This window comes from Sminthopsis crassicaudata, chromosome 2 (assembly GCF_048593235.1).
Source record: "Sminthopsis crassicaudata isolate SCR6 chromosome 2, ASM4859323v1, whole genome shotgun sequence".
NCBI lineage: Eukaryota > Metazoa > Chordata > Mammalia > Dasyuromorphia > Dasyuridae > Sminthopsis > Sminthopsis crassicaudata.
The window spans coordinates 481463412-481479416 of record NC_133618.1 but is presented as its reverse complement, the minus strand read 5'-3'; the positions used below and the strand labels follow the sequence as shown (position 1 = coordinate 481479416).

Sequence of the window (16005 nt, the reverse complement as noted above, 5' to 3'; positions counted from 1 at the left end):
GGGAAAGGAGGTGTGGGGAAGACAGAGGAAAATGCCGACTAAGGAACAGGGGGCTCCCCTTAGGCCAGAGGTAACACGTCCCACAGAACGGACCCTTAAACATTTAAGTGAGTCAGCTTCACTGGGAGAGACAGTGGCGGGGGCCGGACTAACGCGGGGCCGCCCGAGCAGTCAGGGAGGGAGCCCCGCCTTTACACCAGCTGCGGGGCCAGAGCACTGGCCACTGCCGGTCAGTGATGTCCCGCGGGGACAAAAGTCCAGGATTCGAGGGCAGATGGAGAGCGCCCTAAAACGCCCCCAGCCGAAAGAACCCACACACTGGGAGGAGTCCGGCAGGGGCCAATCGCTTCTCTGAGCCTCAGTTTCCCTGGCTGTAAATAGAGAGGGCAAGTCTTCCTCGCAGTTTCCAAAGTCCCCCACCGCGACATGACGTGGGATCTCCGAGTCGGAGAGGCCTGAAGTCCACGTCACATTTTCCTTAGTTATTTTCCTCGCACAACCAAGAAACAAAAAAGAAAAAAGAAACCTTGGAGATATCTTCCGCTTCTACGTCAGGAGTCAGTGCCCCACCACAAGCCGGCTTCCCCTCCCTTCCCCTCCCCTCCTTTCTCCTCTGCTCTCCTCCGCTCCGCTCTGCTCCTTCCCTTTTCCTCCCTTCCCTCCTCTCCCCCCTCCCTCCCCTCCCTTGCCAGCCCCGCTAAACTAACCCCGCAACTGCTGGTTCCAAGTCTCTTAGATGGGGGGCGGGGCTGCGCTGCAGCGTCCAGCGACCGAGGGGGGCGGAGCTGGCTTGCGACGTTATACGTGAGGTCAGGGTTCAACCCCTCCTCTTCTTCCCTCCTCCACCTCTCGCGTCTCCTTCTCCTCAGCCGCCGCCGCTGCTGCCGCTCGAGGGCCCGGGTTCGCCGCCGCTTTCTGCAGTCTCCCGCCCTCTGCCCCGCGATGGCGAACGTGGCCGATACAAAGCTCTACGACATCCTCGGGGTTCCTCCAGGCGCCAGCGAGAACGAGCTGAAGAAGGTAGCGGCATGCGCGGGCGGTGCGGCGCGGAGCCGGCTGGCGGGCGACCGGCCGGCCGACCGGCGCGGGGTCGGGACTCAGGCTGAGGCGCGGGGCAGGCTTAGAGCTGGGCAGCCCCCAGCGGGGCGAGGGGCCAGAGGCGGGAGGAGTTGTACGGCGTACGGGGTTTGGGGCCGCACCGGGGCCTGCCGGGGAAAGCGGAGCAGGCCTGGCTAGGGCCCACATGCGGCGCCCGGGCCTCGGCCTCCAGGCGGCTCCCTTCCTCCTTCGGCTTCCTGCTGCCGCCGCACCGGTAGCTCCCCCACCCCCACCCCCCCGATCCTACTCATCCTGCTGACCTTGGGAGCAGCGATGCCGGGCGGAAATGGAGGCCGGGTCTCCCTGGGGAAACGTCCTGGGGCCTCCTACTTGCTTTTTCATGCTGTACCTTCCCCTAAACAAGGAAAACTCTCGAGGCCCAGGCGCAGAAACCTCCGCCCTGTGGCCGGCCCCGAAAAGCGCCCCACCTCCCTCGCATCCCGGTGCCGAGGTCACCACCCCTGGAAGAACAGGTTGAACCAAGGCACAGGGGTGCATCCTCGGCCCGGCTTTTACCCCCTTCTTAGAAAAGCAGCCACAGATAAAAGGGATGTGTGCATTGGGACCAGAGAGAAGGTTAGTTGAGAAGGATCTTTCCACTGTGTCATCAGTGGCTGAAGCCCTTGCCCCTCCTGTGGGCCGGTGCTAGGAAAAAGCTCCCGGCAAAAGCCGGCCCGAGCTCCTGTTGGCACTGGAGCAGCTGTGCGTGTGAGAACTGTTTTCGTGGACGCTGTTGCTACTTCATAACATGCCTCCTCGGCATGGGTGACTAACCTGGGGCGTAGCACATGGACACGTTGGGCTGCATTGTTGTGAAGCCTGGGCTAAGTGTCGGTTCTACTTGGTCTGAAGTAAACACTAGAGAGCCCTCCCTTAGGAAAAAAAAAGAAAGAAAGAAATGGAAGATCCTGATTCGTTGTAGTGCTTCGGTCTTTCATCTGTCAATTTCAGAATTCTTAAGATATTTGATTAATCTTCACAGCATTCTTTGGACATAATATCAAAATTTGTGAACTAGCTGAAACGGAACCCTGGCAGTGAGGCAGAGGACTGCTGGGAGTAAAATCTCTGAAAATGGGCTTCCTGTCACCTTACCGGAAGTGATTTACTATTATATAATTCATTTCTCTGCAGGAAGGCATTAGTAAAATTTGTGTTTAATCTTTTAGTTTAGCATGTATTTCCATTTCAGTCAAGCCAAAGAGCGCAATATGACTTAATTATCCACAGTATTCCTGTAAGAAAACAAGTTGTACGCCTATTTAGTAGTTTCGTTTTTCCCCGTTCCTGTTTGGGTAGTTGGCCGGGGATTCGCACTTGTACTAGAGCTTATTTACCATCCGCTCTGAATATTCATTAATTCCTAGCACATATATAAATGACTGAAAACTTTTTGCTTGATTCTTTTCAATAAAATACTCAAGAATAAGTGAGGGTATGAAACAATGTTCCATTTTTTTTCTCACTATTTGTATCTCATTTTTTTTAACTCTAAAGCAATAATTGTAACTGGGATGTTTTGGCTACATAAGCAAATCATATTCAAACTGAAATTATTAAATAAAGTATCCTGGTGGAAAGGAGGTATATAAATTTAGGATATAAGCTTGATGAATTTTTTTTTTAACACTTCAAATTCTTATTGAAAAAAGTGTATAGTCTTTTAAGCTATTTATGTGAATAACTTTATTGTCCTTTCTTAAAGGCTTATAGAAAGTTGGCCAAGGAATACCACCCTGATAAGAATCCAAATGCTGGGGACAAAGTAAGTTTTTAGTTGTCTTTTACAAGGTATTTCATGTTTACGCTTTATGATTACTTTTGGAGACTATTATGCACAAAATTTTTGGATTTCTCCCCTAAATCATCTTCATAAAGTAAATCCCTGCCCTTAGAGCATTTGCAGTCTTTATGGGACTGCAACATATACAAATATACATATACAAATAACTAATATAAAATAACGCCTAAGTATATGAAAATTGCAAGGAAAGTATCTTAATAGTTCTGAATTGGGGTGAAGGTAATTGCTGAAGGGAAGGAAGGAAGTCTTGAGTTGATATTTGCTTTGGACATTAAAGGGTTGGTTTGTAAATCAGTGGTTGGGAAAGACAATTACTAAAATGAGAAACAGCCCAAGCAAAAGTACAGAAAGACATCATAGGATGACGGGAAGATTTATATGTTGTGACCTTGAGTGAGTCACTTGTTTTCTGGGCTTAGTTTCCTCAATATTGGATTATATGACTGAACATTATTTCCCTATGTGATAAATTTAGATGGACAATATTTGTTTATACTGCAGCAGGTTTTAAATTAGAGGTTGATTGCTGTACCCACTGTATGGCTAGACAATATAAACAGATTTTAATGTTAGCCTAACCAAAATATAATCAAGAGGATAATTCGCTGCAGTGGGAAAATAGAAAACTAAGTGAAAATATTTTTAGTATTAATGAATATTAGAGAATTAATTGTGACTTTTTTCCTCTTCTAAAAGTCTGAGAAAGAAATCTCATAAATCAGAGAGCCCTGAAAAAAGTAGAAGATCCACCCTCTAGCCCTATCTAGTCAGCCAAATAGAGGAAATCTAAAGTCTCTTCTAGCACTAAAATTCATTTTTAAAATTTTCTTTTGTAGTTCAAAGAAATCAGTTTCGCATATGAAGTTTTATCAAACCCCGAGAAACGGGAGTTATATGATCGGTATGGAGAGCAAGGCCTTCGAGAAGGTAGTGGTGGAGGCAGTGGCATGGATGACATTTTTTCTCACATTTTTGGTGGAGGATTGTTCAGTTTTATGGGTAATCAAAATAGAAGTCGAAATGGTAGAAGAAGAGGTGAGGACATGATGCATCCACTCAAGTGAGTATTTTTTTTTTTTTTTTTTTGTAATCCAGTTGTTATAAATTAATGTATTTATTGAGAATTAAAATTAATTCTATAGAAGTTTTAGAATTGCCAATATTTTGTATGCCTGTACCACATGCTTGTTTTAGGAAGAGGCAGCAGGGGATAGAGAACTCAACTTCAGGGAGAGGAATGCTTAGGTTCAAGTCCATTGGCCTACACTTTCTGGGTTGAAAGCCTAAACAGTTCATGATTTTGAGTATTGAAGGTGCCAAGTGGCATGGTGTGTATCAGAAAAAAATATTTTTGTTTATGATCTTCCATGAAACTGGTTTTATTATACAAGTCACATGGTTATGCTTTAGTTATGATTTTGGCCTAATTTAATGTCACTTTTTTGGAAGGTGCTTTGTGAAGTGCTTCTGAGGCTGATTGTTATATGACAAATCTTCAAAGCTGTTCTGTTTTGAAGTAATTAAATATTTGTTTTAACTCTGGTTAGATAGAACCCATCAAATTCAGTGACTTTCATATAAAGCAGTAGATTTGTTTGCAAGTAAAATTGGATTGATTCCTTAGCATAAGACCCTAAATTTCTATTGGAGTATATTGGCTTTTAGCCTATACTAATCTGCCAGCATATGATCAGTCTCTGACCTTGATCTTGCACTTGGAACCTAGAAGTCCTCTAAGATTTGAAAATGGCTGTTTCACATTATGTAACATAGGAAGTTTTGTTACCTATTAAATGTTATATGGATTAACAGTAACTTTGAAGAATTCCTTAGTTTCAGAAAATTAAGTACTCTTAGTATTTCTAACTACCTAGCTTTCACATTTGAATAAAAAATGAAATCCTTTATGAACTTAATCACTTTTATATTCAGAACTACTGGGATTTAAAAAAATGTATTTTCCCTTTTTTAATCTGTGGGAAAACTTAATGTTCTATTCCAGGGAGGTATGGATTTAATTCATATTTTCATATCTGTACATCTTCCAAGTTTGAGACTAGAGTTTCTTTGTATTATCTTATTTAGTTGTGATATTAAGGTAATGTGGAGGACTGTGAGGTTTGAGGTTTTGTTTTTGTTTTTTCCAAATGACTATAAATACTGTTATGGTTCCTTCATATTTTTTTAGAACAAACCTTGGGTCTGTATGTTTTCAACTAGGATTGTTTTGTACCATCTAAGATGATTAGTTTTCTCTATTTGAAGCTCTTTTGGAGCTAGAAGAACATGAACACATACAGTACATTTATTTACCTTTAAACCATTAGGTTAGATTAGATATTTTCAAATGTAAAATATTATTCTGAGCTGGAGAGATGTCATTAATTGGAAATGTTACTCAGTGTTTTATCCTAGAATGTCTTAGGCCCCTTTACATGCAAGTAGAGCTTAATGATAAATTTGAGTTAAACTCCTTTTTTCATTGGGGTTTGTGATGGTGTTCCAGCCTAGTTTTTCCAAATAGTGTGACTCTAGCAGATTCTGTCAAGCTAGAAAGTTTTCTAGCATGGGTTCAGATAAATCCTCCATTGTGAGCATTTGCCTATCCCATCATTAAATTAATTGCAGAGTGATTAATTTTTCAGCTTGTGTGTGTGTAATGTTTGTTAAAAATACTAGCTTGAAATTTGCTGGAATAAAGAATGAGAAACTTGAGGGTTTCTTTTGTTGAAGTTATATTTATTGTAATTTTCAAAGGTTTCTTCCATTACTTGAGTGAAAAACATTTAGTAAAAATTTACTTTTGTCAAGCACTGTGCTAATTGAAAATAAAAATAAAAATTGAAGATTATCTCTGGCCTCAAGGAATTTACATTCTAATGAGCACTAGTAGCCAAGGAATGTTTTGGTTTTTGGAAGCTACTGGAATGTGAGAAGAGTGCCCTGATTCCATTCCTTTGCTCCTCCCAGAAGCAATGAGAGTATTGATTTGCTTACCATTAAGGGTGCTAGAAGAGGACTGGTTGCAAGAAAGATGAAGGTGGAATTAATGCTCTGGAGCCACATAGATTACAGTGGACTTTTTGAGCTTACCCTCATTTAACTTAACAATTGGAATAGCTCAGACACAGAATGATTCCATTTTGGCTCTAGTGATAGTATATTATCTGCAGTGTGTTCTGCAATTGCAATCGAGAAAGGATGCCTTTTTCTTCCACTCTGCTTTTGTTGAAAAGGATTAGAAACATTTTATTTAATCTGGAGGGTGACTGTATCCTCTATACTAAGGACTTAAGAACACACATTAAGCTTCTCCCACCCTCTACTTCTGCTCCAACCCATAGTAGAATTTTGTTCTTTTCAACAGTCTTATCAGTGCATTTAAAAGAACAAAACCCAGAAAGCTGGGCTTTATATTCTGATATATGAGGGGTCCACCTATAAGAAAATCAGCTTCATAGTATAGCTACAACAATAAACAATAAAACATCAGTTGGATTGATTTTAAAAGGATTGCTTAGTAATTCTCTATTGTAAAAGTGTTAGTGAAATTGGATATGAAAAAAACATGTTAGTGCTAGAGGCTGATTCAGCAATACTAGAAGTTGAGCTTAATCTTACTTTAATATTTTCAGGGTGTCCTTAGAAGATCTTTATAATGGCAAGACCACCAAACTGCAGCTTAGCAAAAATGTTCTTTGTAGTGCATGTAATGGGTAAGTGTATATTTTTATTTTTGTCTTATTAGGAAGATTTCTTTCAGTTATTTTAATAACAAAATCTATACCATGGGTTTTCTGTTAAGTCTCATTAAGAAATTTGCTTCATTTTTAGCCAAGGTGGCAAGACGGGAGCTGTTCAGAAATGTAGTGCATGTCGAGGTCGAGGTGTGCGAATAATGATAAGACAGCTGGCTCCTGGGATGGTACAGCAGATGCAATCTGTGTGCTCTGATTGTAATGGAGAAGGTATGCCTACATTTCTTTTCCTTTGCTTTTGTTGAAAAAGGTTGGAAATCCAGCAAATGGAATGAATAGCTGTTATTTTATTTTTCAATGTTTTTATTCACCTCTTTGCCTAGTACTGACAAAATTAGATGTTCTGTGATCTGTTCATCACTAGAATAAATGACTATTACCTCTAAACTGGTTTGAGATGTTTCATCTCCAATAAGATAAATGATAAACAGTTCTGTTTTCTTCTTGAAGTATACAAAACTTAGAATAATTTCTCTTTTCATTTTAAAGGTTATTTGAATGGACTGGGTGACAGCAAATTGATAGTTAACATTTAGATAAGTGAAGAATTTAAAATTAGTTTTTACTTACAAGAAGGACAGGTATTGATGGAGACAAAGTAACACTTTCTAAGTGTGGTTAAAATACCTAGGGTTACAGGCTGAAATATGCTTATCCACTTTCTGAAAGAGATATTAGTGACAGATTTTTTTTTTTTTTTTTTAACATGGTGAGGTAGAATTTGTTTTGATCATGAATAGCATATTTTTAAAATGTATATATCATAATTTTTTCTAGGAGAAGTAATTAATGAGAAAGATCGTTGTAAAAAATGTGAAGGAAAGAAGGTGATAAAAGAAGTGAAAATTCTTGAGGTCCATGTAGATAAAGGAATGAAACATGGACAGAGAATTACATTTACTGGGGAAGCAGACCAGGCCCCAGGAGTGGAACCTGGAGACATTGTTCTTTTGCTACAAGAGAAGGAGCATGAGGTAATTTCTTTAATTGATATAACTAGATGTGTGACATCAAGCAAATTTTGTTGTCTATGGTAGCCATGTAATTTTGGTTGAACCTAAAGGGAAGTTGACAAATGGTTTCTATTGAAATTGTGGAAGGTAAAGTTTGAGGTAATGGGATATTAGCACCTCAGTTTAGTTATCATTATTAATGGAAGTCATTGATAAATGTGTTTAATAAATTTATATTGAATTGAGGGTATAATATAAAATAAGTGTTTTGTGTTTTCGTGGACTTTTTTTTTTTTTTTTTAAGTCAATTCAAAAATGAAACCCTGCTGTCACATCTTGCATCCATATCTGGTTGAGTGAGGTCTGTTTACATTGTTAGACTGAAACAAACACAATGCTAGGTAGGAGGAAAGTTGCCTTTTAAAGTCAATAATGGCAGATTGTTCACCATAGAATTTTTGCTTGGTGGGCTAGATTAACCAATTCTCTAAAGTAGAAAACAAAAAAGGTTGTGAAAAGGTGGTAAGATGACCACCCTGGGTTTTGACTTAAGAGAATGATAGAATATAATGCACTGTTAAAACTTAGCTTAGTTTTCTTTATTTTCCTTGTTTGCCTCCTGTTCAAAAACAGTTAAAAAAAAAATAGAAGGGTAACTAGATGGTGCAGTGGACAAAAGCACTAGCTAGCTATGGAATCTGGAGGACCTGAGTTCAAATCTAGCTTCCGACACTTCCTAGCTACATAACCTTGCACTTAATTCCAAATTGCCTTGTAAAAAAAGAAAATTGAGCCGTTGGCCAAAATTGAAATATTTTCTTTCAGCTTCACCCTCTTGAGGAAACCAGAATGCTATGAGCTAGGACATAAAGCAGCACTTTTTTGTTTCAATGTAAATTTAACCAGCAAAAACAAATCAGATAAATCAAAAGTTGACATATCTTACCCTAAAACTTTATCCTTTAATAAGACAGGCAAATGTCTGTGAGTTAATGAACAGGCAGAGAAAATGGTTCTGTTCTTTGGCCACTTAGGACTTTACAAGTTTTACCTTATTTGACCCTGGTTCTGATTTTCGTTTGTTGAATGTCACTTTGTCTAATTTCTTATGTCCTTCTTTGCTATTGCTCTTCATAGCTATGTAATAACTCTGATATGAGTTAATTATTCTCTAAATGGTTAGCTCTAGGTTTTGATCTAGTCACAGGGGAAAAAAAACTTCATATTGCTGTCTCATCAACAAATTAGCATGCCTTTTTCCTCATCTTAAATTAGATTTTAACCCTTTTTTCTCAAGTTTTGCTATTCTAGTAAAAAAAAGGTATCTAAAGGCTTTAATTTGCATTTCTCAAATTACTGGGCCATTAAAGCATTTTTTCATGTCATTTAAGTTTTTATCTCCTTTGCAAATTGTCTTTTTATCCTTTGACCACTGCTACATTGAGAATTTTATGTTGTCTTGTAAACTGTATCTGATTTTGGCCGTTCTTTCAAATCTGGTAAAGGGATAGAGCATGGGAGAGGCCTATGTAATGGCATAGAGATGGAAAATATTGTGAAGACACAGCAAGTGGGCCATTATAAATCCATCGAGAAATTAAAGTGTAAGAAAACTGGAAGTGTAAGTTGTAGGAAAGGATCCGGTTATGAGAAACTTTAATTGGCAAATACAGAACTTTTTATTTTGATCTTCTAAGTAATAGGGGAGCCACTGGAGATTTGAGAATAAAGGAATGGCATGATGAGAACTACCTGTGCTTTAACAAAATCACTTTAGCAGTTGGGTGTAAAGCAGAAAGACCTATTGAAAGGCATTTGTGATTATTCAGATGAGAAGTCATAAGGACCTCAACTAGAGTGGTAGATATGTAAGTAGTCAGAGGTATCATAAAAGAAACGTTGTGAAAGTAGCATAATTTCTGGCCGTAAATTAGATGTGTGAGATGGATTAGCCTGAGTATAGAGAGAATGGTAATGCCTTTAATAGTCAAGAGAAATTCAGAAAAGGAGAGAGGATTTGGTTAGAAAGATCAAGTTCTGTTTTGGATATTTTGAATTTTTGATTGCAGGACAGAACACCCAGTTTGAGTCAGTGATACTACACTGTAACTCAAAGAGACTAGGGCTAAATAGGTAGATGATTTTCATCTGCATTAATAACTGAGCTCAGGGGGACTGAAGAAATCACCAAGTGAAATAGTATAAAGAGAAAAGATGACCTGTGTAGAAACAAACTTGAATACCTTTAGGAATTATTTACTATTTTTTAAAAAATGTATTTAGTGATAATTTTTTCCCCATGCAGATGAGAAGCAGATAGTTTCTGTTGGAGGAAGATGTGACCACAAGTTGTCTTTTGTGGAAAAGCACATTGAATAGATATCTCTTACCACTCTTTTAAAGCACTACCATGATTCCCTACCAAATTTGTTGTCTCAAAACATCAGAAAATACATTCTACATTTAGTATATATAATATACATTTAAAATGTGTTTTTTAATATTCTGCTCTTTTGTTGCATCTATTATAATGGGTGTAAACAGTCAAGAACTGTATTAGGTATTTAGCTTTCTTGGATCCGTGTAGCAGGTTGTGCTTTGACCAAGAGATTCCCTTGCTGCTTCTTAGAAATTTTTTAGAAATGCCTTATGCTTCCTCAGTTTGCCGTGCTAATAGAATAAACTGAAGTAAACTTTTTTTTTTGGAAGATACATACTAATAAAATCCAAGTTTGAGGTACTTTCCATATGTTGTATACTTTTATTTTTACCTAAAAGTTCAAAAGCTAAAATTTAAGCAAGCAAAAGCAAAAATAAATTTCCTTACATCAGAGTGAGTGCCTAAACATACCAGAACCTCAAAGGGGTTTTCACATTAGCATTATTCAACCCAAACTATATTAAATTTTCCACTTCAAACCAATAGCTCTTCTAGCATGAAGGAGGAGGCAAGTATACCTTCTATTTTGATGTTTTAAAGCAAAACAATGATCCCTGAATCTAGTATCTTTTTTATTTTATAAAGAAAAAAGTTGAGGCCCTGTTACGAGGATTACCATGGTTATTATACAGCCAATAGCAGAGTCAGATCTCTAGAATCTGGGATTCCTTTATCCCTGTCCATTCACTATCCTATTCCCTAATTTAAAATCTGTTTTTCCCAAAGCATTAGCATACAAGATAATTTTTTTCCTAAGCAGTTTATTTTATTCTGTGCTTAAAAGCTAAATATTTTCTATTTTTCATAGTTCACCTGTTATGAGAGGCAATATAAAGTAGTGTATAAAGAACTGCCACTAATTTCAAGATGTCTTCATATTCGTAATCAAATTCCTAAGATGTCTTCATATTTCTAATAAAATATTAGTACAGCTCTTCAGACGACATAAGACTTGAAGAGGAAGAGCTGATCCAGTCTCCGTCCCTAATGTTATAGACTAACTAGACCATTTATAACTATCATTTTGGAAAAATGAGTGCAGAGTTCCAAACCATTTTAGGAATTGGGTTTTGGAAGCTTGCTTGTAAATTGATTACCACCCATATTTCTGTTTAAAATGAGAGCTTCTCTAATCCATCTCCTAACCTAAAGGATTACTATAATGGTTCAGATTTCAAATACGTTAATAATCATTTTAGTATGTTTAATAGACAGCATCATTGGTGGTATATGCACTAAACTTGAAGTGAGGATAGATCTGGATTTGAATCCCATCTGACACTTTAATTCTGTGACTATGAACAAGTCATTTTGACCTTTCTGAATCTTTCCTCTTGTGTAAAATGGGCATAATATCTGTAGTATCTGCAAGGTATGGTGAAGGGGACTAAATAAAAATATACATGGAGTGCTCTGTAAATATTAGGAGAAATGTGGCTTTTGCTATTTCAGTTTCTTGAATTGCCCTATGCTAATTAATATATACCTATCCACTTAGGGCTAGCTGTTTATAGTTAAGAAATTCTTATTCATTATTCACAAGAGTTGTAAAATTGAATTTGTTATTTCTTTTGATCCTTACAGCTCTTTTTAAAGTAAGAGCTATTAGTCTCATTTTACAGATGAGGAAAACCAGACAAAGAGTTTAATTGATTTGCCCAGGGCTTGCCAGTAATTTGAGCTGAGTTTTCCTGATTTGAAGTGTTCAATGCACTGTGCTCCCAACCTGCTTGTATATCTTGAAATTTTATGTCAGCATAATTTCTTCCCCCGCCCCCCCCAGATGCAATGAGGTTAAGTGAATTGCCCAAGGTCACAGCTAGGAAGTGTTAATGCAGTAGTGTTCTTAATAAATGTCTCCAGATACATCTTAATTAGCTGTCTTGCCTTGGCTTTTTCTCTATATCTTAAGATGTGTTCAACCAGTCCCAATCCTGTCCATTCTTTACCTGTCTTTTCTAGCCTTTTTTGATCCCTTCTTAATTTGCTTCATTACTTGGAATCTGTATCACAGTTTAACTCTTAAAGTTACATGCTCATGTTTTGTTTCGGGTCCAGTTCTAATTTCCTAACTCCCTCACAGAATTGAGTTCCTTCAAGGTAAGGCAATGTGTCACACCCTGTGCTTGCCTAATTTCAGTGATTAGCTGGACAATTGGGTATTAAACAAATAATTATTATCCAAGTCCCCAGATCAGGGAACCTGAAGAAAAACAAAGTAAATGATAGTGAATATAGCTGCTCAATACCTTACTTCAGAGCTGTTCATTTCTGCCTTCAATACATGAATGAACCACTTCTTTTTGGAACTTAATTAGGATAAATTGAGCGATGATCAACTGTTACTGTTTTTTTGTTTTTGTTTTTTCCAGAAAATTTTTCTTTTATGTTTACTTGCTATTTAGGGGAGGGGGAAATTGAAATAGAATGTTTTGCAAGGGGTCAACTTTTAAAACAATATATAATCTCTATGTATTCATGCTAGCCCTTGATTATATAGTTAAGTTCTGTTTTTCAATCCACAGGTATTTCAGAGAGATGGAAATGATTTACATATGACACACAAGATAGGACTTGTTGAAGCACTATGTGGATTTCAGTTCACGTTTAAGCACCTAGATGCCCGTCAGATTGTGGTGAAATATCCACCTGGCAAAGTAATTGAACCAGGTATTTTGTTTTAAAGACCCAATAATTAGATGTAATCCTGGTTTTCATGTGTTAATGACAATATGTAGTTTCATTTTTTAAAAAACTAGGCAAAATATGTCTGGAGCATGTTAAACTGGTTAACATACTGATTTATAGTTCTCTTTTTGGATTTTCAAATATAAAGGCTGTGTCCGTGTAGTTCGAGGAGAAGGAATGCCACAGTATCGTAATCCCTTTGAAAAAGGTGATCTTTACATAAAGTTTGATGTACAATTTCCTGAAAACAACTGGATTAGCCCAGAGAAACTTTCTGTAAGTATTTTACCAACTAATTTATGTAGTGAGTGGATATCTGTGTGATTAATGATAGTTATTTTAATTTTGGAAACTTAGTTGTTGAATTTACAATAATGGCAGAATTATAAAAATCTCTGTTTATATATTGATATGATTTGCTCATAAAATTTCTCTATTTGGGTGTTTCTACTTATTTGATATGTTATCCTGGTAATTGCTTCATTCAAGGTCAGTAATCTCTTTCCTTTAGAAGTTAAAAAAAGCATTTCCATTTAGATCTTGTCCAAAGGAAGATTGAATATGTCACCTTAAGAACCTAATAACTTTTTTTTTTTCCCTAAAGGAACTTGAAGACCTCCTTCCAGCTAGACCTGAAGTTCCTAGTGTGATTGGTGACACAGAAGAGGTAGATCTTCAGGAATTTGATAGTACTCGAGGCTCTGCTGGTGGTCAGAGGAGGGAGGCTTATAATGACAGCTCTGATGAGGAAAGTAGCCATCATGGACCTGGAGTACAGTGTGCCCACCAGTAAACATTGCTTTAAAAAAAAAAAAAAGAAGAAGAAGAAGAAGTTGCACAAGAGGAAATATCTTTCCAGTTTTGCCTGATTTGTTTTCACCGATCTAGCTGGATTGTCTAAGCAATCCAGATGAACTGATGGACATCTATTGCTGTATGTGTAACTTTAAATTGGTTATAGTATCTACAGAGAGTGTATAATTTAAACTAACCACAAAGCTTTACATCTTCATTTTGACTGTTCTCTAGCAGAATAAAGCACTTGAAAGGAAAAGATTCCCTTTCACATGGGTTCTAAGTTTCAGTACCTGGTATCCGTGCTTGATTTTTACAGTTTGTGTAGATTTTGTTTCCTATTTTAAATTCAACTCCTACATTGTAAAGTTTGTGTACAATTTGTCCTGAGGCTTTGTATTTGGCTGCACTTGCATAAGCTGCTACAAATAGAATAAAGAATTTCATAGCCTGTATCTATCATTTAGATGCATGGTCAATGGGCTTTGCACACAATGGGTTTGGAGCTGAGTGGGAACAATGGAAAAACAACATTGGAAGTGGTTGTGAAGTTTTGGGAGGTTTTCATTTTGTTTTGATTTGGTTTTAATTTTTTTTTTACCATCTTGTGAAAGTTTCTGAACTGAGTAATAAAAATAGTTGATGGAAATTAATCCTGTGTGTCACATTTTTAGAGGGATGCACACACATTGAGAGGGGAAAAATCTTGTTCTGCTTCTTAAACAGCCCTTTAAAAAACCCATTGGTGTAAAAAGTTTTTGTGCTCTAAGCACCTGCCCATTTTGTAGTTAAAAATGACAAAAGTTCGATTTTGGTAGAAACAGGCTTTATTGGTAATAAAAATGAGACTTTGTAGTGTGTGTCAGCCAACAAGGATATCTAAGTTATATAACCACTAAGTCTTGATCCTCCCAGCAATGCTGGCCAGGCTAATGCCTTTCTATACTCCCTTTTTATAGGGCTTCAACTAAGGTTACAGCAAATCAGTAGTAGAACCATGTCTATATAGAACCTATTACAGTGCTGTATTCATAAGTGTTAAGTAAGTTAATAATGATCTGTCTTCCACTTTCAGTTGAGTATTTGAAATTGGGGGAGCAATGATTGTTACTAGTATTTTAGAAAAGTAAGAAGGTTAAGCTGGTATAAGAGAAATCGGGTAAAACTATAACATGAAGGTGTAAAAAGTGTTTTGAAGTTATTATGTTTCTGTTCTTTCTACTACCCTTTGATCTTTCCTTTACTCCCACGTATAGATGTTCATTGAACACACTGATTTGAGGGGGGAAAGGTAGAAGTCAAATTATCTATTACATCATTTAATAGCTTCTGTAAATGGGATACATAGGAAAGGAGGTAAAACAAAGCCAAACTATTGAATTATGTGTTATGCCATCCATTAGCCTGGCTAACCAAGACTTTTGGGTTCATTAATTCCAAGGTCTAGCAAAATCTGAAGGAGTGAAAATTTCAGGGAAATATTCCTGACAATAATCAGGGCCTATGAGACTTAAGTTATTACCCAACAACCTCCACTGTACCAAAAAATAAAACCAGCCTTGGCTAGAAATCAAAATTTTTGTACCCAAGGTTACTTCCCCACAAGCACTGAACAAAAGAAAAACAGTGACTTAATATTAAAAGTTTGTGGCCTTTCCAATAAAGGTTTATAAAACAGTGTTTCAGTGTAATCTTTCTTTCAGCTCCTACCCAGGTGAAGGGAAAGTAGTATGAAAGAACATCTTCAGAATTCCAAGTTATTAGTATAATTTAAGTCCATGAGCTTATTTAGGAGATCTGCAATTTCATCAGGAATGAGAATAATACAGACAGCAGCCTGCCTCCTTAGATAATTTCCATGAATTGTTTTGGTCAGTCTTTTGAGAATCATTTCATGTTATTCCCTTATGCATTTCAGAGAGATGTTCCAGCTAAACTGGACTAATTTTCCCAGATCTTACCTTCTCCTACAGTAATAAAGCATTCATGTTGACTAGAGCTTCTTAAACTTGCAACCTTTTTTTTGCCCAAGAAATTTTTATATCACCCTGGAGTATGAAACTCCATAAAGAGTCACAAACCATAGTTTTAAGAAGCTAAAGTGTAAACCATCTACCTCACAGCTGCATCACACTCCACTAATTTACATCTTTATTTTCCCTCAGGACCCAGTTCAGATGTTGTCTTAATTTAAGTTAAGCCCCTTTTTATCCAGTCCTTAGTAAAAGTGATTTCAATTCACTTCAGGAAGCATTACTTAACTTTTACAAGCTAGGGATACAAAGATGAAATAAACCCTACCTTCCAAGAGTTTACATACTAAAATTATAAATTAGCCTTCCCTAAGATACTTTGCCCAGATCCTATCCTACTTTGTATAATATTTAATAGGTAAGAGAACACTGGATTTAGAATTAGAAGACCCAAATTCAAATCCTAACTAAATCTCTATGGGAATTTGGGCACAGC

General features: G+C 37.5%; 1 protein-coding gene and 1 long non-coding RNA gene across 3 annotated transcripts in view; one reads left to right on the top strand and one right to left on the bottom strand.

Moving 5' to 3' along the window:
- LOC141553633 (uncharacterized) overlaps positions 1–16005 on the bottom strand; it is a 49144-nt gene that overhangs the window by 26095 nt on the left and 7044 nt on the right. The window lies entirely within an intron of this gene.
- DNAJA2 (DnaJ heat shock protein family (Hsp40) member A2) lies at positions 549–14189 on the top strand. 2 transcript variants are annotated; one of them, XM_074293306.1, is made up of 9 exons: positions 549–1020; positions 2804–2863; positions 3739–3962; positions 6538–6618; positions 6737–6870; positions 7438–7634; positions 12579–12723; positions 12890–13017; positions 13346–14189. In XM_074293306.1, the coding sequence occupies exons 1-9, from the start codon at positions 943–945 to the stop codon at positions 13532–13534; spliced, it is 1236 nt and encodes a 411-aa protein (XP_074149407.1). In that variant the 5' UTR covers positions 549–942; the 3' UTR covers positions 13535–14189. The 2 variants fall into 2 exon arrangements, with proteins under 2 accessions (XP_074149407.1, XP_074149406.1); XM_074293305.1 differs by lacking the exon at positions 549–1020 and adding an exon at positions 1082–1674.